Here is a 22,516-nt window from a genome sequence, read left to right on the forward strand (position 1 = left end):
GGAAATATTAATAAAGTAACCACAGATACATTTATAAGTTAGGCTGTGATACAACAATGGATATATTAATGAAGTAACCCCAGATACATTTATAAGTTAGGCTGTGATACAACAATGGATATATTAATAAAGTAACCCCAGATACATTTATAAGTTAGGCTGTGATACAACAATGGATATATTAATAAAGTAATCACGGGCACATGAATGAAGTAAATCGTGATTAAACAGCAAAGAGAACCGCAGATACATTAATAAAGCCAATCATAGATTCGTTGATAAAGCTGTTCATGATACAACCATTGGTACGTCAGTAAAGGTAACAATAAATACATTAATAAAGTGAATCATAAATAAATCACCAAATAAAACCGTGGACACATCAATAAATTTAACTGTCGATGCAATAATAAAGCCAACTATAATACTATCTCAGAAAGAAATAGTCTTAAGTTTTTGGTACCCTATCTTCTCGGTAAAGCCCACAAGTAATACATTCATAAACTCAGCCATGGTTACAAATGTAAAACAATTATGGATATATTAATTAAGTATATCACGTTAGAGCAATAGATATATTAATCAATCAATCATAGACAAAATATTAAAGCTAGCCATAGCTAAGTCACTAACTCCAACTTTGGCTACATCAATAAAACTGACCATAAATACATTAATAAAGCAAACCACGGCTATATCACTAAAGCTAACCATGGATACATTTATAGAGTTAGTCATAAATACGTTAATGAAGTCAGACATGCATGCATCAGTAAACATAACAATGAGTATACTAACAAAGTTAATCATTGCTGTATTACTAAAGCTTACAATACATAAATTGAAATAACAACAACGTTTACATCAATAAAGCTGACTGTTCATATATTATTAACACCAACTGTGGACACATTAATAAATCCTTTAAGTTACCATCCATTTTAGTGTCTATGTAACAAACTATTAAAAATAGGAAATATTATCTTGTCAAGGAAAATGAAAATTTAATTCATTTGTTCACCTTCCCTTCCAAATATGAAGGTTTGTATTACGACACATTTTAGTTTCAAAATAATTTTGTTTATCACAACATTACTCCTGTTTTTTATAATATTAATCTTATGTTCGTTAAAATTTCAAAGTAAATTAAACATAATGAAGAGCGAAAAATGCAAGTGAAAGAATAAGTATTATATTATACTATAATTCTCAGAAGATTGTGTATTGTTGGTAAGTAAAAAGTTCTTGGTTAGTCGTAACAGTCGCTTGAGGCTCTATGTGTGTGTGTGTGTGTTTTTTTTTAGGTATTTCTCTGACCCTGAAATTTTGAATCGTGTTCCTTCTCTGTTCCTGATAATAGGAGGTGTAGAAAGTGGGATTTTATTTACTGCACTGTTTTTATACAAGGAGCCTCCATCAGACGTAGTTGAGGTAAAAACACTTTGCCCCATATTGCTTGTGTTATGTTAACTTACGTGGCAATATATAACTAAAATCTAATTGTTTTTTGTTTTTCAACATTTTGTTTTACAATGTTGATCCACTGGAATATTCTTCTTGATGTGTATTCCTATTTACAGTATATGTTGAAATCCCATGGAGGGTTTTGCACGTACAGTTTAACACAGGACAGTTGAGAGCCACAATAGTTAGGTAATACTTGATTATGCAAAAAAAAACTACTGCCATGGCCTTAAAATCCTTAAAATAAATGACTTACTCAGTTTATTTAATCCTCATTTGTGGCACTGTTTGATAGAGCACTTTTATTAGGTTTCTTAAGACAGCTGTAGCGGTGTAAACTACGATTTTAAGAACTATAATACAGAACCACTATTCGCCTCATTGATCTGGAAAGATGATAAACATGTAAAACATGTAAAAATACTGAATAATATATCTTTTTCTGTGGAACATGAAGTAATCTATTCGATTTAAAATTTAGTTACATGTTCCATTCAACTCTTGAATATCCTCTATAACCATTTCACTTTATCAATATAGTTTCTCAGTTTTAATGGTTTAGTTCTCTGACACGTTTATCTGACCTTGTTTCCTTTCAATCAGTGAACCTCATGACATATGTATTTTGGTCAATCAGCTGCTACATGAAGTCTTGAAGTCGCTGTTCTGATGTACATATGAGAATAAAGATAGTCAGACATCATCCTATATAACTGGTTGTAAAAAAAGTTGATAGATCTACTCCTGAAATAAGAACACCCTTGAACTGTTAGGCACAAAGATAAATCAGTTCAAACAAATTGGAGCCTATACCTTATGACCATATTTAATCAAAGAAAAGACATAGTCTTAAGTTTTTGGTATTCTATCTTCCCAGTAACTACCTAAAATCAAGGGTTCAATAGCCAGAAGTGGTTTTGCTGTGGAAAAGATACTCATAAGTAAGTACAGTGTGATACACCCTCTTTTTTATCTATTCTTGAAACAGGCTTTGGATCCATTTTGAAAAGGACATTAACATAAGTGCTTAGAAAAAAGACTAAGAAAGTACACAAAACAAAATAACTATTTTTGCAAACTGCACCAAAAGTATTTTGAAGTGTAAAACATTTTACGTAATTAGAATTATAAACAATTAATCGTTTTATTTTTCCAAAGCTAATGAAATTTAAATAAGATGAGAAAATATGTCCAAAATGAAGTAAAAAAATACAAGATTATAACGTATAAGATTAAATCTTCTACTCTTGTAATTAATCTTACAAGAACTAGTGTCTTACTATCACAAGTCTGTGAAACAAAGAAAATCTATGAAACATTTTACTAACAGTGGCTTAAATATTCCAGGTATTTTCTTTCGCATTTATTTGGCTGAAGTTATGACTAGGCTAAAAAATGTAACCCTATGAATATTACTACTTAGTTAGCTTGATGAGAAACAATTAAACCTTGTTCCTAAAGATCAACTTATTCTCCAATACGGCCTACACTAAAAGTAGATGTCATTAAATCCAGTGAGAAAAAATAAAAAACTTTAGAGAAAATAAAACTTACTCATTCACACCAGCGTAACATACGCTTACACTAAAGTTCGAGTAATTTGACCAGTGCGTTTGTCATATATCAACAAATTTGATTAGTACTGGTATTGGGTGAAAGGCGTTGTCAGTACTGCATATGGTAAATATAGGATGAATGACATAATTATACATTCTACATATATCTTAAAAGGAAGAAGAAGTTGAAACACTTCCCGTATCAATACGAAAAGAACCGAATAGTGGAGAAAATACACGTATATTAATCTTTCAAGAAGACACTTCTGTAATGACAGAAGAGAATCCAACCAGGCGAAAGGTAGAAGAAACACAACCATCATTCCCAAGAGAATCTAGTCTAATGCCCAAAGAAGCTTTGAAAATGAAAGAATATTACTTCTTACAAATAGTGTGCATTGGATCATTACATTCAACAGTGTTTGTGAACAATTTTTATAAGGTATGTGACATGATTATTATATTACTAAGTTAATTTTATTTGTTTTCTTGCTTAAATTTTTGTTTTAAAATTTAAGGTTTTACAAAATATTTCAAAACTGACTATGAAAATGTTGTATACTTATTAAAGTATCTTCATCATTCCCAACCTATGTAAAAAACACACTTTTCCTCAATATTTTAAAAACTTTAGTTCTAATGTATATGACAATCCAATCTATCCATGTTATATTTATTTACAAAATAAAGATCATTATTAGCTTGTTCGGACTTGCTTAATATCTATTGGTACTTAAAAGAACTAATAGTGTTTTATTGTCAGCAAAATAGCAAGTTAAGAAACATTAATGTAAATTATAATTTATTATCTTGCAACTCGTACTGTGTTCTAATATGCAATTAGTGTACAGCTTTAAAAATTATAATTATTGTTCGTATTTTGTGTTAATCAGTCACTGACACACACTCAACATGAATTTCTGTTCGAAGTGCATTTCAATTTCTCTGAAATTCAAACATCCACTTACATGTTTACCATATGTGGCAATACATGAAAGTGAGTCGATGATTTTAACAGGTAAGTGGTACCTGAAACATTACAGTCAATATTTTGACCTCGAAATCTTGTGAACTAGAATTTCTGTAAGTGTTTTATTCAGACAAAATTAAGTAATCAATTGCGACGATCAAATGAGTACTGTTGGCGGATGTTCTTTTATAAGTGAATTATACGTAACACTCAGTATTAGTATTTGTTTACGATTTTCATAAGATACTAACATAGTTACATTTTATTGTTTTCCACCATGTAATATCTCCTATTGTACGATGTCATAATTGGTGTTACGATGTCATAGTGGTTGTTGCAGCGGAAATTTTTGCTCTTGAAAACAATAAACAAGACAGAGGCAATTCATAACAATAATTATTCACAAATTTATTAAATCACAATAAGAATAAATTTACAATGACAATACGCACACAGTACTTAATCTCACAGTATTTACACAACTATGAAGTAATATTGATACCATCACAAAAATACTAAACAATAAATGACCTGGTCAGGTTAAGAATTTCTTAATACAATACGTGTTAGCAAGTCCAATTTTACGGTCAAATACAATTTCATTTGTTGTTGTTTTCTCTAACCATCACATACACTTACAGGTTCTAACTTCACACTACCCTTAGCAACATTTATATACTGAAATAAAATTCTAGAAACTTCTAGACTGTAAAACGTCTGCACGTAAATGTCATCACATTCTCTCAGGAAAGTTTGATTGTAGTAACTTCACTGATCTTCACTCAGCATTCCGGAAAGTTTTCGCACTTATATATTTCTAGACCTAAGTCACGAGAGTTTCAGAATATTCAATAAATAATCTGTAGCTGAGGAATATTCGACAAAAATCAGTCATAGTAATTATGCAAATGATTCTGACCAGGTGTATTTGGCTTATAAATTTTAACCAGGTAGTAAGTACAACATTAAGAATGGTAAGTTACGTCTAACCATAACAGTATTATTATTTGTAATATATTCTACAATATAGCACTTCACCTCTTTACAGAGAAGAATCTGAAGATAATGAAAACTTTTTAATTGAATTAGGAAAGTTAAAAGCAATATCCTTGTGGTAATTACATTTTAACCAGCTCTTGACAGTACATCAGAAATAACATTATCCTTGTCCTTATTGTATTTATCTTCCAAATTATACTCTTGTAAAGTCAGACTTCATTTTAAAAATTATACTCTTGTAAAGTCAGACTTCATTTTAACAGTCACTGATTCTTGTTTTTCGTCTTGTGAATGAATGCCAAAGGATTGTGGTTGGTGAAAACAAACACAGGGCAACTGGTTTTGCTGAAATAGACATCAAAATGTTGTAGTGCTAGTAGTAAGCAAGACATTCTTTTTCAATAGAAAAATTATTCTTCTAGTGTTTGTTAGATTTCTTTTAAAACTAGCAAATTGGGTGTTAAACATGATCAATATACTCTTGTAACAAAACAACACCAATGGCAACATCTATAGCAAGTTTAAACGGATTTTATAAACTCTGGTGCCCTAAGAACTGGTGAATTCATTAGAATGTTTTTGATACTTCTTAAGACACGCTTCTATTCATTACTTCACATGAATCTGGTTTTCAAAAGCAAGTTGGTGAAATGTTGTGCTAGTACTGAAACAATTGGACAGAATTTCCTGTAATACAATAGTCATTCTAAGATACCTCGTCAGTTCTATTGTTTTTCATGATGCTGGAAAATTTACAATAGGTTTCACCTTATTCATTAAAGATTTAATTAGCTCATGATCTACTAAACGTTCTAGATATTCACAGTTGCATGACAAAATTCACTTTTTACAAGATTTACAGCGAACTTCACCTTTGACCAGCTTTTGAAAACTGGTTGGACATTCATTTCACATTCATCACTTGATACAATGACATCATCAATGTAAGCGTCATACCCCTCTAGCTCAGTAATAACATTGTTGATCAAATAATGGAATGTTACCGGGGCTTTTTTCATATTAAATGGCATTACTTTGTACTGGAAAAGCCCATCTGATATTATAAAAGATGATATTTTTAGCTTTATCTGTCAGTGAGACTTTTTAGTATTCTTTCAATAAATCAAACTTACTTATATACTCAGCATGACCTATCATTTCAATACAATCATCAAACCTAGGAATCGGTTAAAAATCACTGTTGGTTACAGCACTAATCTTTCTAAAATAGTTGCAGAACCTATAAGATTTGTGTGGCTTGGATACTAAAACATAAGGTGAGCTTAATTTATTATTACTTCGCTCAATGATATTATTCTCCAACATGAACTTGACTTCAGTTCTCATGTGTTACAGTTTTAAAGGACTACCACTCTAAGAATGTTGTTTAACAACAGTGGCATCACCATCGTGAACATCGTGACTGACGATGTCAGTTCTATCTTGCACATCAGGAAACAAATGTGCAATCTATTAATTCAATATTTCAATTCTTCTTCTTGAGTTATACTCAGAGGACACAGTTTTGAATCTATGTATGAATGTACGTGTGAAGTTTTCAGTTTAACATCTTATTGTATATTCTGATTCCCATACGACTCAACATTTTACTAACTATCATCTTTTTCAAGTTGGTCAGTTTTGTGGGCAGTGACTAAGGTGATAAGTGGCCTAACAGGATGAGAGCAATCTCTTTCAAAGTACTCTTTCAGCATATTGACATGACATAGTTATTTTCGTTTTCACCACCTGAAGTTTTGAAAGCATAAATGTATCTCAGGACGGCTGGTTTGAGTATTAACACTTTTACCAATAAAGCAAAGAATACCCATTCTAGCCATCCTGAGATATATTTTTACTTCAAGTTGGTTTTTCGTCATCATGAATTTTGACAGCATAATCTAAGTCACTGTTCTTTGACTCAGTTTCATAAGGGCCAGAATACCTAGCTTATAACACATGATTTTAAACAAGCAACAAGGCAAGAGCCTTAACACATGATTTAAAAATTCCTTTCATTACAGGCTAATCATACACATGCTTCATTCTGCTTTGGAGTTTCTTGAGGTTTTCTTTAGCAATCTCAATTGCTTTTGTAAGCTAATGTATAAACTCTGTTACATAATCAAGTAGATTGACACTGGTATCTTCACAAAGCCATTTCTCTTTGAGCTGTTTCAGTGGTCCTTGTACTGAATCATCAAATACAAGCTCAAAAGGACTAAAATGAAGCGACTCTTATACAGCATCTTGGGTAGCAAGCAAAAGTAAATGAAGCCTCCATCCCAATCTTTCTGAAATTTCAAACAATATGTCTGAATGATATGTTTAAGTGTTCGGCGGAAACATTCCAGAAACCCTTGAGATTCTTGATGAAAAGCAGTAGATTTGTATTGCTTAATCAAGCACTAGATTTGCATTGCTTAATCCCTAACTGATACATAACATAACTGAAATAATCCTGGCATGAAAGTTGACCCTAGATCAGACTGAATTGCCTTTGGCAGAACCAATAATGTCAAGAAATTCGTCGGTGTCTAATAATAATGGTGATGTAAATATTCATCAATGGTGTTACTTCAGAAAATTGACTAGATGCATACATTACTGTTAGTAGGTACTGATTTCCTAATTTAGTTTTCGAAAATGTACATACATAATCCACGATAGCCCTTCTGAATGGTTTATCAAATGCTGGTATGGATTGGAGTGAGGTGTTGGGTATATTTTATTTAATTTGTCCACTAAGTTGCACATATGACATGACATGAAATATTCTGTCACATTCTTCCAGACACTTGGCCAATAGTAATTATTCAAAATTCTGTCAATTATTTTTCATAGTCTTGAGTGTCCAGATATGGTGACAAAACCTTTTCTGGTTCATCTTTGTAACAACTATCTGGTGAGTAATGTTACGTTCATCCCCACTTAGCACATCAAATGGTCTCCACATTCGCATTAACACTAAATTGTTAAGGTAACAACATATTACAAATGTTTCTGCTTCCTTAGACGACAGTAAACTCTAATGAAATTCGCTAACTTCAGGATCCTCTTTCTGCTCAGGAATAAGCTTAATATGGCTAAATTATCCCGTTTCATAATTCATATAAGGTGTAGACAGATAGTCCTTTGTTTCTTTTGAAATATCTTTATCATAGACGCTTATGTTCCTCCATGAATTGAGACTCCAATCTTCTCAATTTAAATGGACTTTTATCACTCAATGACTTAATAGAGACTTTAACCATGGTAACGAACATTTTCTTTCCGCTGTTTCTGCGAAAAATCCAAAACTCAGATATGATGTACATTGTTTGTTGGAGCTAATTTGCTTGACCAAGAAGAACCACAACTGGAAGGTTAATTACATTCTTCAAGTCTGACTTTGGTTTGGATTGGGTCCTCTGATGGGAAGCCTAGTTGCTTGATATAACCATACTTATAAGTAATTTATAATTTTAAGTACCTTTTTCTGAACTGAATTTGTGCATATAAGCATAGTCATTAACCATTTTAGCGTATTAGATTAAGTTTTTGAACTTCTGCTTATCCAAGTGCATTCTTATATTCTTGTGGATGCACTGCCAATATTCCTCTATTAAAATAAGCTGCCTCAGCTGGTCAAAATTTTTATATATTTTATTACATAAGAGCCATCTGTTAGACAGTTGTTCCTTCTCTCTAGCAAATCCCAGGTGTGTTTGGTCTTCACATATCTTAGATTCTACATTTCGTCCTATATGCTTCTGGAAATAATTCATAAACCTTCAAAATTGCCTGTTTAACAGTGAAAAAATCACTATTTTGTTCTAATAAAACTGAAAATATTTTCCTGTCTTTATCAATCAGTAAAATCTGTAATAGCAGATTCTAGACATCTTTTGACCATTTCAGACCAACGGCAACTTTGTCAACATGTAATATGTATTTATCGACAACTTTTTCCTGGAAATATGGCAGTAGTATTACATTTTTGGTTGCTTCAAAATTGCTACTACTATATGACGGCATTGTGTTGGACTTTGATTTATTAGCTAATTCCTTAACTTTAATTTACATTTCTAATTTTTTCTGCTTCACTTATAACTCTTTCTGTTATTTTTCTATTTGAAATCGTAGATCTTTTAACCTCAGCTGATAATCTAATATTAATTCAATTGAATCTGTCTTGTCGTCACTTACTAACTAGTGCATCTTCATCAAACACCTCTTCTTCAACTAAACATTTAACTATTAAGTCTCTAATTTCCTGCTTTCTCATCCAAATCTTAGCACCAACTCATAGTGATTAGCCGATAACATAAAGTTAGATTTTCCTAAAGTCTCAAATTCCTCCAGGGTGTAGTTTTCTAAAGATTTATATACGTCCAAAATCATGTTGGACGCTTGCTGATTTCACTTCAAAACCTAAATTCAAATTTCAGTTTATTTTAATTTGCACTTTATCAATAAACCATTAATAATCATATTAATTTCAGATCCTACACAACTCCCCAGTTTCTGTTACGGTAAAAATTATCGATCGTGAAACAAGACAGAGGCAGTTTACAATTATAATTATTCAGAAGTTTATTAAATCACAATAAGAATAAATTTACAATGACATTACTTACACAGTTATCAATCTAACAAATTACACAGTTATGAAGAAAAACTGACATAATCATAAGAATACTAAAAATCAGCTGACTTGGTCAAAATAAAGAATTTCGTAATACAATATGCCATAACAATTTAATCTTAACTCGTAGATAACAGCAAATTTTATCATCCAAGTCTGTTAAGAAGTATTTTGAAATCTGTCCCTCACAATACCTCTAATTTCATGACAAACTTTTTAAGCATTCCCGAAAATGAAATTGTTTCTGAGAGAAAGACCAGTGTGTTATAACTTTCTAGCAGATCTTTTCTCACAAGAAAGGGGCATAGCTGACTAGTCCTCTGCAGCTAATTTTTATATAATGCATATTATAAACTGGAATATGCTGAAATAGCCATAAATAATTTGTTACATACATACGATAAAGGAGAAATTAAATTTACTATGTGTTCACATGACACAGTAAGCCCATGGGAGACAATTAAACATTTATTTTGCAAAATTAAGATGCTTAGAAGTCAGTCATAGAAAACCACAAAATAGTAATTATTTAAATTATTGTAAGCTATTTCGTACCTGTATGTGCAGTGTATTAAACATCTCGCTTTTTTATTCTTCAGTACTTCAGACATTACATCTTGCTGAGAGTTTTGAAAACATTCAATTGCCGGAATAACAATCGTTTGAGTACTTTGCACTCACTTTGGTATTTCGCTATTGTAAAGTTTCCTAAATCATTTCAGAGGGTCTGCCTTTTCGAACTACATTATTAAATTAAGCTCAAACCAAAACATGACCAGAATTAAAACAGTTTTACGAAAACTATGAGTACTTAATATTATGTGGTGTATAGACAGATCTAAAGTATATGTAAATTAGAGTTCAGGATAAGTTTTAAAAGTATTGCGAGTATAGTAGATTGTATTACTTTATTTTTAGGTATATGGACAAACATTTATAGATGATGATATATATCTAGCCACAACGGGATCTGCATCTGCAGTTGTCCACACTACCTTTAGGGTGCTTGTAGGACTAGTGCAGGATTACACATCATTCAAGGTAAAGAACCGAATCGACAAAAAGAAATTGTTATGCATGGTTGAAAATTGACATCAGTAGTTGTTTCATCAACAACAATTTCAACTGGAAACAAATTATCCAAAAACAAGGTATTCGTTATTTTCACCTGATAATGAAAGACATTTATTTCAACATAAGAGAAAACAATGTTTTTTAAATTTAAAAAATAATCTCGGTTATCTCTTCATAACATTTACAATTGAAAGTAAATTATCAAAAATAAGGGTTTTAATACAATAACGTTAAAAATCTTTATAACTTTGTAAACATTTTACATTCATAGTACTGCAAAACGGTTCACAGCACGTTTTCTTAGATGTACATTTCTTTCCCGCAACAAAACATGTGATAGTAAAGATTTTTGCTTAAGTTGAAAAGAAAAAGATATGAAATATTTTAGGCAGTGCATTATTGTTTAATTATGATCTTAGAAAGTATACGTCTTTGGACTTTACTTAACTAGAATTTTAAGTTAGACAAAATTTGGATCTCAATCCTCCAGAGAATTTCCATCAAAATGATGATGCAACAACTCCTATCACCATAAGTTAAATATTCGATTGTATTTAAGTGTCATTCCTAAGAATTTAATATTTACACCAAATCTTAATTTGAATGTTCTTCTTCATTTCAATTGTTGTCCTGAAGAGTTATTTTTGTTTTCGTAAATTCTTAAGTTTGTCTGTATTTTGATCTCGGAGAAGAAAAGGGTTTCTTAGTAATTTACACCCATTTACTCTTTCGGTTTCACAAACTCATTGGGCATATATTATGTATTAACTCTGTATTTAAAGTGTAGAGGTTCAATTGTTTGTTTCTTTGTTTGTTTTTTTGAATTTCGCACAAAGCTACTCGAGGGCTATCTGCGCTAGCCGTCCCTAATTTAGCAGTGTAAGACTAGAGGGAAGGCAGCTAGTCATCACCCACCGCCAACTCTTGGGCTACTCTTTTACCAACGAATAGTGGGATTGACCGTCACATTATAATGCCCCCACGGCTGAAAGGGCAAGCATGTTTGGCGCGACGGGGATGCGAACCCGCGACCCTCGGATTACGAGTCGCACGTCTTAACACGCTTGGCCATGCCGGGCCCTGAGGTTCAATTACAGATAGAAAAATGCGTGAATAAAGATATTAAAGAGGCTGACTGAGATTGTTATTAAACTATCTTTTCCAACTTTATATGGATGAAACAAAAAACAAATCCTAAGAATATTTTAACCTACGTCATCATATTTCTATTATGTTATTATGAATATTTACTTTACCACAATTTAATTGGTTTGAAGTTCATCATTTTCATCAAACCTAATGTACCAAATCTTTAATACCATACTATGATATACACGTTGAACAGGCGCTACATCTTTAACTTTTACCTTTGCTTAGATCCAAACATCTACCCACGAGTTTTCCTGCATTGTGACTCTTGCAGAACAGGAGAGGATCTTGGTGGTTATGTGGTGACTGGAGCACTAGAACATAATACTTTAGCCTTGAATTCCAATAAATATGAGACCCAGCATTGTGCCTTCAGGTTTATTTGCTAGTGAATTGTAGCTCAAGTCAATCGAATGCCAATGTTGAACATTATTAATGGGTTGGATGTCGTGGACCCTATATATGATAGTGGTGCTAAGGTATTGTACTAAAAACAGTGGAGCACGTCCCATTGTACAGCTTCAGGTTGAACTGGGTTACTAGGTTCTTAGTCATTCTCCTTTTTATCGTGTTTAATAAAAAATCTATAATATAAATAACCACGAATAAAAGACTAAAGGTACACATTCACCAAGTCCTATAATTCATATAACTCAGTTTTAAATGTAAAATTCATTATAAGAATTGCCTCTAATAAGCTTGATTTCAGGTATGGTAAAAAATTAAGACCAGGGAATATATTTGTCAAAACAGTAAACTCTTGAAGTCAAAATCGGATATATAGCTATTGAGCTAAGCCTACTCAGTATTTTGAGTTTCTTAAAATGTGTTATTGTTAAGAAGAATCTTCTTAACACCCTGTAGTTGGATATTCCAGTTAATCTCCTTAATAAAGAAGTATCAAGTGTTGGGTGAATTTTCATTCATAAAATTGGAAGATTGGAGGCTGCTAAAGTTCTCATTTCCACGCTTACGAAACCTCATCTGCCATCTGATATTAGGAACTGTATCTGCAAAATTAATTTACTCCTAACAATTTCTGATATTTTCTTTCTCATTGATTTAGACACTTTAAAAACTAGACTTCATACATTAACTTGTGTTCATTGTGGGTGTAAAGACCATGATAGCTAGGAATGCAATTTGGAGCCACACTTTGTTAACCGCTCTTGTTTACCTCTCTGTTACTTTTGATTATGCCCTAACTGAAGAAAAAATATAACATACCCCTACAAATAATACTAGAGAGTGTTATGGATCAGTTTCAACATTTTCAAAGTACAGTACTATATTTGGTCCGAACTGTGTTTACTTGAACCTTATCGATTTAATGCGGACCTGTCCGTTCTAATTATGGCAGACTGAATACAAGTGACAAAAAAAAAACAACGCTGATAAACATTAAAACAAATAGGTTTCCTACCTAGATTTGCTTTATACGTGAAATTGACCAAACTATTGAGCTGTTGAAGTTATCCCTCAACTCTGAAAACATCAAGGTATTCTCATTGATTCCTAACATTCTGCTTGTATCACGTCCCAGAAAACATTCTTGAAACATTATACTACTGTCAAAATTTGACAATATCCATCCTACAGAAAGGAGATAAGTGATAGACGGATTTATTTTGGAGTAGAATTGTTAACTGACAAGCACTCTCTCTCAGTGAATATATACCTTACAACACCTTTGGAGATCATTACTGTAAACTTATTCTTTGACCTTGAAATCATAATATGCTCTATTTACTTGTCACCAAGAGAAGTCATAAATTGATGATTTTACTGAGCGGTTTTGTCTTTCTTCATTATCCTGCGAAACGTAAATGAACACATTTGACTTTGGTGTGGTTGTTACATTGATAGACAGTGGAGAGGATGGAGCTGTATAGTGCATACTCTTTGATCCCAGCCTTTGTGTTTTCAATGCTGGAGAATATTCAGATATTCATGTTTCAAGTAAAATATTTACAACCACTGATGATCAGTCAATTTGTTCATCCTCTCTCTTTTCTTATTTTTTCTTGGAAGATGTATAATGATCAAAGTAACAGTGATCACTTTACCATCATTCTATAAGATACTGAACTGCTATAGCTGAAACTGAAGAAGGCTAACTAGGCATCCTTTATTTTTTTGCTTTGATCTTTCTGTTGTTCACCTGTCATCTGTTAATGATTATTTAGGGGTAGAAGCTAATTATAGTATCCAGGCAACTGTTCTTTTCACCCCTGGATCTACAACAGCAAGTTTATCAAAATATTATAATCCATTACAGACACTTGACAGCTAAAATACACAGATATACAATTGCTACTGATTGCATAATATTTCAAAGTCTTGTGCACGATAGATAAATCTTATGATGCCACAATGAATTAACGATTCAATTAACTTTCAGATTATTTTCCAGTGTCACTAGACAGGTCATTTTGGACAAGTTTCAAAAGATGAATTGATAGTATACTTATAGGACCATGATATATAGCATTTTAAAAACACCCTACAATTGTTATGTTTCCCAAAAAAGCACCTTCATTTGATTCTACTTTCTTGAAGCTTTATTCAAGCTAAAATAACACCAGAAAATAAATTGTTTATATTCAATAGTTTTGCTGCTAAAGTTAGGTGCGTCCATAAAAATTAGGTACATTTCTTGTTTTATTTGAAGAGTTTTTCTTACTTCACAATTCTAAAACGAATGTTGAGAGCATTACAGAATTTAACTTTATTGTATTCCGGCATTACCTGCTGGTATAAATCCATTAGTTTAAAAATACAGAGTGAGTCACTTACTGACTGTGGCACGGCTTGGTCAGGTGGATAAAGCACTCGACTTGGATCACGGGTTTGAATCCCCGTCACACCAAATATGTTCGCCCTTTCAGCCGTGGAGGCGTTATAAAGTGAGGGCCAATTTCACTATTTGTCAGTAAAAGAGTAGCCCAAGAGTTGGCAGTGGGTTGTGATGTCTACTTGCCTTCCCTCTAGTTTTACACTGCTAAATTAGGGACGGCTAGCGCAGATAGCCCTCGTAAAACTTAGCGCGAAATTCAGAATAAATAAACTAAACACTTACTTGACGTTAAGGCCAACATTTGGAAATTGGAATCACTGTCGCAAATTACAAGCTAAGGGCTTTTAATAGTTGTTAGCTCATTCACCATATAGAAAACGTTTTCCTGAATACTATCACATAGTTTATAAGAAGTACACATACTGATGTTATAGGCAAAACGGACGAATCAGATATATTATATTATACGTCGAGTTCACTAGCACAAACATCATCGACAAAATCTTAGCTGCGCTGTTCATCATTGTAAATAATGTGTGTTATTGTAAAGCACAAAGTAACACATTGGGCTATCTGTGCTCTGACCACTATGGGTATCTAAGCCCAGTTTCTAGCGTTGTGAATAATGAGTGAGATTTCTAAAATTATAACAATATTTACATGAAAACAAAATGTCCATTTATGGTCAAAAACGTATTGTCATAATACATATATATTGAAATATCTGTCTATTTGTTTTCTTGTTTCCAAATGATTAATCCCAAGTTTAATCTGTTGATGTTTTGGTTCAGTTGTTTCATGTATGTTTAATGTGTAGCCAACAATCCTGATTTTGATGGGACTGAAGACAATATTGCTGTTTACGTTAGTAGCGACACCTTACGGTGGAAAAGTTATGTTCATAATCTGGATTTGTGGACTACATGCTACGTTTTCTGTTGAGTTTGTGAGCATTCCAGCCGCTATTGCTGATGTGTTTGGGAAGAAACACTCTGCTATGATTTATGGAATGATATACTTCGTAGCGGTATGTAATTAGTACAATACTGTGCACCTTTCATTCAATAACTAGCCACAAGTTTTATCTACATCTTTCGGTAATGTATACAGTACTTTTTATAGTAACGAGCACAATAGTGTCTTTTGGAGAAGTAGCATATATTAAGAATATTAAAATGAAACATTGGATACATGGTGTACTCATGAATGTTATTTTGTTTCCTTATTTATTATTCAACATGGCATGGCATGGCTAAGTAGTTAGGGCGCTTGACTCGTAATTTGAGGGTCCCGGGGTCGAAATCCCGTCGCACCAAACATGCTCGCCCTTTCAACCGTGGGGGCGATTTAATGTGACGGTCAATCCTACTATTCGTTGGTAAAAGAGTAGCTCAAGAGTTGGCGATGGGTGGTGATGACAAGCTGCCTTCCCTCTTATCTTACATAGATAAATTAGGAACAGCTAGCGCAGATAGTCCTCGTGTAACTTTTCGTTAAATGCAGAAAGAAACAAACTTATTCAGTATTAAAGATTCTGATACTGCATGTATACAATACTTCTAAAACCCTATTCAGTATTAAAGATTCTGATACTGCATGTATACAATACTTCTAAAACCCTAATAGTCATGTCAGCTTTCTTTGTATTTTTATTAACTAATAGCTTAATTTGTTAATCTTTCAATTATTGAGTGACAGTGGGTTTTCTTGATGTGCTAACTAACAGATATCTTATTACAAAGTGACCGCCCATTCTTTTCAGGGCAATAAATACTTCACACTTAATAATGTATCTGTTTCTTAACCATTTATCTGATGAGTAACAAAGTATTTCATTTTATTTAATACTTTTGTTTACTGATATATTTGTTAAGTTCCTAACTGCTGGATTATTGTGTTTCTTCACCTAGGGCACTTCTATAACTTTTTGGCCTATAACTTTTCAACGAATTATACCGTACTTCGGATGGTTTGGAGCATTTTGTTCGATTGGGACTATTTGCTTAATAGGTAAGTTATGAGAGTTTTTCAGAAAAAATTAACAATTATATACGTGTACAATTCAACTAATTTTTTGAGAGACAAATTTTGTACACAGCTCTGCTCTTGGTGAAAGCCCGACAGTTCCGATGAAAATCTACACATCCAAAAGTTAACCTTCAGTCCATATTGGACTTTCTTTCTGGAGTTCCTTTAAACGGCATGGCCGTGTGGTTACGGCGCTCGACTCGTATTTTGAAAGTCGCAGGTTCGAATTCCTGTCTCACTAAATATGTTCGCTCTTTTGGTTAAAGAGTAGCCTAAGATCTGGCTGTAGAAGGTGAGGTCTAGCTGCCTTTCATTTAGTCTTATACTGCTAAATTAGGGACGGCTAACGCAGATAGCCCTCCTGTAGCTTTGAGCGAATTTCAAAACAAATAAATAAACAATCCTTAAAAGGATTTGCAGGTAGCTTTAAGGAAACTGCACTCTTCCATCTTTTTCCTCTTGAAAATGCATAAAAAATGAACAAAATCTCAACAAGGATTTCAGTAACATTCATTCTCCAAGAAAATTGTTACTGTCCAGGAAAAATGGACCGGAGATGTCGAAGTTCAGTCGACAAATTGGACAGAAATGACAAAAAAGATGTGGATCAAACGTCTACTGGCTGTACTTGATATATTTAGTGCGTTAAATCAAATAATAATAAAAAGATGTGGATCAAACGTCTACTGGCTGTACTTGATACATTTAGTGCGTTAAATCAAATAATAATTTTGACTTTTGTTGCTACCTAAATTTATATTCTACGTTAAGAAGTAAGAAATATTCTAAACAAATTTAATTATGAAATACTTTAATTCAGGCTTAGGTGCTTATCCTAATCCTAGCATAAGCCGGTAGTAGTTAAATTTTGTGAAGTAGAAAAAGAAAAAAGGAAATAAAGCAGCAGTGTATTTAGTGTCTGCATTGTAGATGGATATTTTCATATTGTATATTTTGGTTGTTATGGGAAACAAGCCAGAATTTTATTGTTGTGTGAATTTTATTAAACGCAACAGTTTACAATAGCTACTGTAGTAACAATATGAGGTATATTTTATAAAATATTTTTAATTTTCAATGTGTAGAAAAGTTTAATACTTTTTGTTTGCTTTGTCGTAACAAACAACATTTATTTAATGCATAGGTAAATTTCAATACCTAATGTTTAACAATAAAGTAATAATCTTTGGTTAGATATAAACAGAATAAATGTAGCGGAATCCATAAATGAAACTTTTGTTACCTAATTAAAAAGCTTTGAGTTTGTGTTATGAATACAAATAAAGTTTGTATAATTTTAAACTGTTTATGGTAATTTATGTAAAGAAGTACATTATGTTAATGAATCTTTTGAACTGTGATGTCGAGTGTAAAGTTAATTTCTTACATTTAGCAAAAAAATATCAGTCATGTTAATTACTTTATTGTATTATAAATTACAACAAAATTATTAGTTCCTGCACTCCTGTGACACAGCGGCATCTTTGTGGTTGTCGTTTTGTTATTACGTACAAATCTACACAGAGGGCTAGCTGTGCTCTGCCCACCATGGGTATCGAAACCCGGTTTTTAGCACTATAAGTCTTCAGAAATACCGCTGTGACACTGGGTTGCAGCATGTCTACGGACTTACAACGCTAGAAAGCAGGTATGAAAACCCTCGTTGGACCGAGCACAGATAGTCTATTATGTAGCTTTATGCTTAACTTTAAACAAACAAACACACGGCCAGGTAATACCAGGTATTTAGGGCGCTCGATTCGCAATCCGAGTCACGCAAGGTCGAATCTACGTTAAATCTAACACGCTTGCCCTTTCAGCCATGGGGGCGTTATAAGTGACTGTAAATTCCATTATTTCTTGGTAAAAGAGTAGCTCAAGGGTTAGCGGTAGGTGCTGATGACTAGTTGCCTTCTCTGTATTCTTATGCTGCTAAATTAGGGATGGTTAGCGCAGATAGTCCTTGTGAAACTCTACTTGTAATTCAAAAACAAATAAACTATTAACACTACCTAGTAACGACTTTTGTTGGAATACTAATAGACTTGCGTTTCCACCTAATTCCCATTTGAAGCCACAGGTGTTTACCTTCCAATACCTAAATAAATCCTTTACCAACCTAGGATTTGAATCCCTATCGAAGATATATATTTTAAATATTATGATTGTATATTGAGTCCGAGCACGTGTATTATTTCTCTTTACATAAAAATATGTATAGCTTTTGGCTTTTAATTTCGTGACATCACTAACTCTGTCCTTCTATAGGTTTTCTTACGTCATTGCTGTTTTCCGAAGAGTATCATATAAAACCAGTACAGCCATCTGTGGGCAATGAAGAAAACGAATAAGTTTTATACTGGACTGTTTTTCGGCGGGAATGAGCCAGTCAGTGTTCACATCACTTAGTTCTTTACAGACTGTTCTTTTGGTTGAATATAGAAGGTTTTGTTTTTCTTTTCAATATAAGATATATTTACCTGTTGTCATAGCAAGGTGTGTGATTCACTGTTGTGATTATAGAAATTATCTCTAGTTGTTAGTGTAAAAATTTGTTATAATCACTTAGAAATTATTGTACTAAATGAAAGAGTTATATAAAAAGTTGATGAATTTTTTTTAATGTCGCATATATTTTACCCATATATGTACTCATATACTGTACCATGAATTAGGTAACATACACCAACGAGATGTACTCCACTGCACTAAGACTTGTATAATGTAAACTATCACGATGGTAGTATAAAATATTATTACCAAGGTATCAGTAAAATACATCTTACACAAATGGGCATAAGGTGTATTGTCCGCATATATGTATGAAACGAAAACTACTGTGTCATCTATTGAATGTCACCACGAACAAAAATCCATAAAATATTTCACACTTTTAATTTGAAGATTTAGACAATTAGAAAAATAACTGTGATACGTGAAACAACCATTTTTTTTATCACAGAACACAATTTTAAATAAACGTTCTCTCGTCACAACAAGAATATCACTTTCAATAGGGCTGAACGTGAGGGTTTGGTTATATCTTTATTGATGTAATTTTTAAATTTAGTAATAAGAAACAGGAGTTCTTAAAAGAGCAACAAAAACTATTATTATTCCAATAAACAGTACTACTTTTAATATATAATAACATTACAGTTTATATTAGTAAAATTTATGAAAATGTTGAGCTCTTAACATTAAATCATTTTGATTCAATGAGTTGCATATGATTAAAGAGCACAATCTGAACACTTTTATTGTGCATCACTTTACAGGAAAAAAAACACGTTTTTTTAGAAAATATTCACTTATTCAGGATTATTTAGTTAATTTCAGGATAACTTTGCAATGAACAAAATTCCTTTGTATATTCTGTATTAAATTTAAACAAAAGATATTGTCGTTGTCTATTGTACAAAAAACGTTACATCAAACAGGGTGTCTTGTTCTATTCTGGGATAAATTAACACAATAATGACTGTTCCGTTGTATTCTCGCATAATTTTACACAGGACAGAAAATTATGGTTTATTCTAGAATATCTTTTTAGTGAAAATTATGCAATGGTTTTCTTGATACAAAACCTGTTACCAGTGGAAGGCAAAAGAAACAAGTCGAATGACTTCGTGGCTGTGAAGCCATTTTCTTCACCATGTGAAAATAGCAGCCTCTCTGATTATTAGGTTCAAAGAGCCAGACTATGCCTTGTGGCAAAGAGTAAAGAAGGCTGGCTACAACTTCCTTTATAAAATTTCTTTTTTTCATTGGTATTGGAGAAGAGTCTTGCATTTATTTACTGATTAAGGTGGTTGTTATTTTTATGCCAGTCTAGTCATCTGTTTGTTAAATGTAAGATAGAAACCAAATGAGTAATTAAGTAGAATGAATTACCTTATTCAGTTTCCCACTTTATTTAAGTAACTAAGCCTACAACGATATATTGCCAAGTTAAGGTATTGGAGGTTATAATAGAATAGATATTAGATCAAGTTAGTATCAAGCTCAGACTGTAGGAATTACTTGATGGGGTAAAAATAGACTGAGTTTTACACCAAGTTTCTTCTAAGATCTAACTATAAGGTTCTTATAATAGGGGTAGTAAGAAAACAACGAGAAGTCGTGTTCGAATTTGAATCTTTAGAAGTCTTATAATGGTGTAATTATGGAAGAAGACGCACACAAAATTATTATAAAATTAGGTCTTTGGAAGCTTTTGTATTAGAGTAATTACCAAGTTTAGACTTTAAGTGTTTTATAAGGAATAGTAATAAACAAATTTGTATACAAAGTTAAATCTCTATAAGTCTTAAAATGGAATAACAATAGGAGAAGGGATATGTAAAGTTATTACAAAATTCAGGCCTGGTACTAGTTTACAAACAAACAAACAAAAAATCCTTAGAGTGGATGACGTACGAGTCATAGAATATTGCTAGTTTTCTATTTCCCCTCAGGTTAGTGGGTTAGGACGGCAGCAGAAAGCCTTGTTTTTTGTTGTTTTTGGAATTTCGCACAAAGCGACTCGAGGGCTATCTGTGCTAGCCGTCCCTAATTTTGCAGTGTAAGACTAGAGGGAAGGCAGCTAGTCATCACCACCCACCGCCAACTCTTGGGCTACTCTTTTACCAACGAATAGTGGGATTGACCGTAACATTTTACGCCCCCACGGCTGGGAGGGCGAGCATGTTTAGCGCGACGCGGACGCGAACCCGCGGATTACGAGTCGCACGCCTTACGCGCTTGGCCATGCCAGGCTACAGAAAGTCTATCTTTCCCATAATTATAAAATACAAAACAAATGCTCTCAAAATTTTAATTAGTGTTAAACGTACGCCTACAATAGTGTAATAATATATTTATTACTCCAATATTCTTTACAAATAGTGAGCTAAATATTTTTACTCATACGCACAAAATGGGAGAAAGTATAAAAAAAATTGTTTTAAATCATCAAATGTAATTTTCAGATTTGAATTTAACTTTGATATAAACTATATTAAAATATGTTTTGGAAGGAGTAACAAAAACATTTAATCTTCTAACAAACGCTTTAGCTCTGTTTTATTTGTGATTTTTCTTCTGAGAGAAAAGAAATTTGGACTTCCCATCTGCCTGGATATAACTAGTTAACAAATTACAAATAACTGAAATTTATTGAATAACATGGTTAATTTTGAAATTGCTTTACATCATTTCTGAAAGCAGTACAAACATATTATTATTGTTAGTGTAATTTGTAACACACATTTTATGTGTTTAAATATATGTACATATATATTCATTATTTGAAATAGTTGTGAAAACGGTGATGATAGACAGTATCAAAGGGAAATACTACAGGAATGTAGTATGTAGAATGTTGTATATCCTTACAAGATATACAACGATCATGTATCATATGAACATGAGTATAAAGTTCAGGAAGTCGTAACGTGTGCATTAGTAGTTGCGTGAATTCATTCATGGCACTTACGAATAAATCCCAGTATGAAAAGTGTCTAGAAATCGATGCATCAGGCGATAAAAGATAGTCCATACGACAAACTGCGAGAATTTTCCATGCTTATAGTAGTAAATATATGCAGGACACAGAAGGAATACGTGAATTTGGTATTGTTAAAGTAGAAAACGGAAATTCTTCAAAATGAATCTCAATGTCACTGGGTTTATCCTTACAGGATATACAACGATCAAGTACAGATCTTGTAAACGAATTTGTTGTTCATACATATGTTAATATTACCCTGAGGACAATAAGGTGACACATTTAATAAAGAAGAAACATCTTTGTGACCAGTAAGGTTTGGAGACGGCTTGAAAGGATAATGAAGAAAATGTTATTACAAGTT

At 32.6% G+C, this 22,516-nt stretch overlaps 1 protein-coding gene across 1 annotated transcript in view; it reads left to right on the forward strand.

Annotated features, from left to right (window-relative positions):
• LOC143254935 (apicoplast pyruvate carrier 1-like) overlaps positions 1–17,522 on the forward strand; it is a 55,872-nt gene extending 38,350 nt beyond the window's left edge. Inside the window, exons 6-11 of the mRNA XM_076509845.1 lie at positions 1,305–1,431; positions 3,196–3,462; positions 10,535–10,657; positions 15,454–15,663; positions 16,547–16,646; positions 17,485–17,522. Of these exons, the coding sequence (XP_076365960.1) occupies positions 1,305–1,431; positions 3,196–3,462; positions 10,535–10,657; positions 15,454–15,663; positions 16,547–16,646; positions 17,485–17,522 (865 nt within the window). The remainder of the gene's footprint in view (positions 1–1,304; positions 1,432–3,195; positions 3,463–10,534; positions 10,658–15,453; positions 15,664–16,546; positions 16,647–17,484) is intronic.
• Positions 17,523–22,516: the final 4,994 nt, after the last annotated feature.

The sequence above is a fragment of the Tachypleus tridentatus genome, chromosome 7 (genome assembly GCF_004210375.1).
Source record: "Tachypleus tridentatus isolate NWPU-2018 chromosome 7, ASM421037v1, whole genome shotgun sequence".
Lineage (NCBI taxonomy): Eukaryota > Metazoa > Arthropoda > Merostomata > Xiphosura > Limulidae > Tachypleus > Tachypleus tridentatus.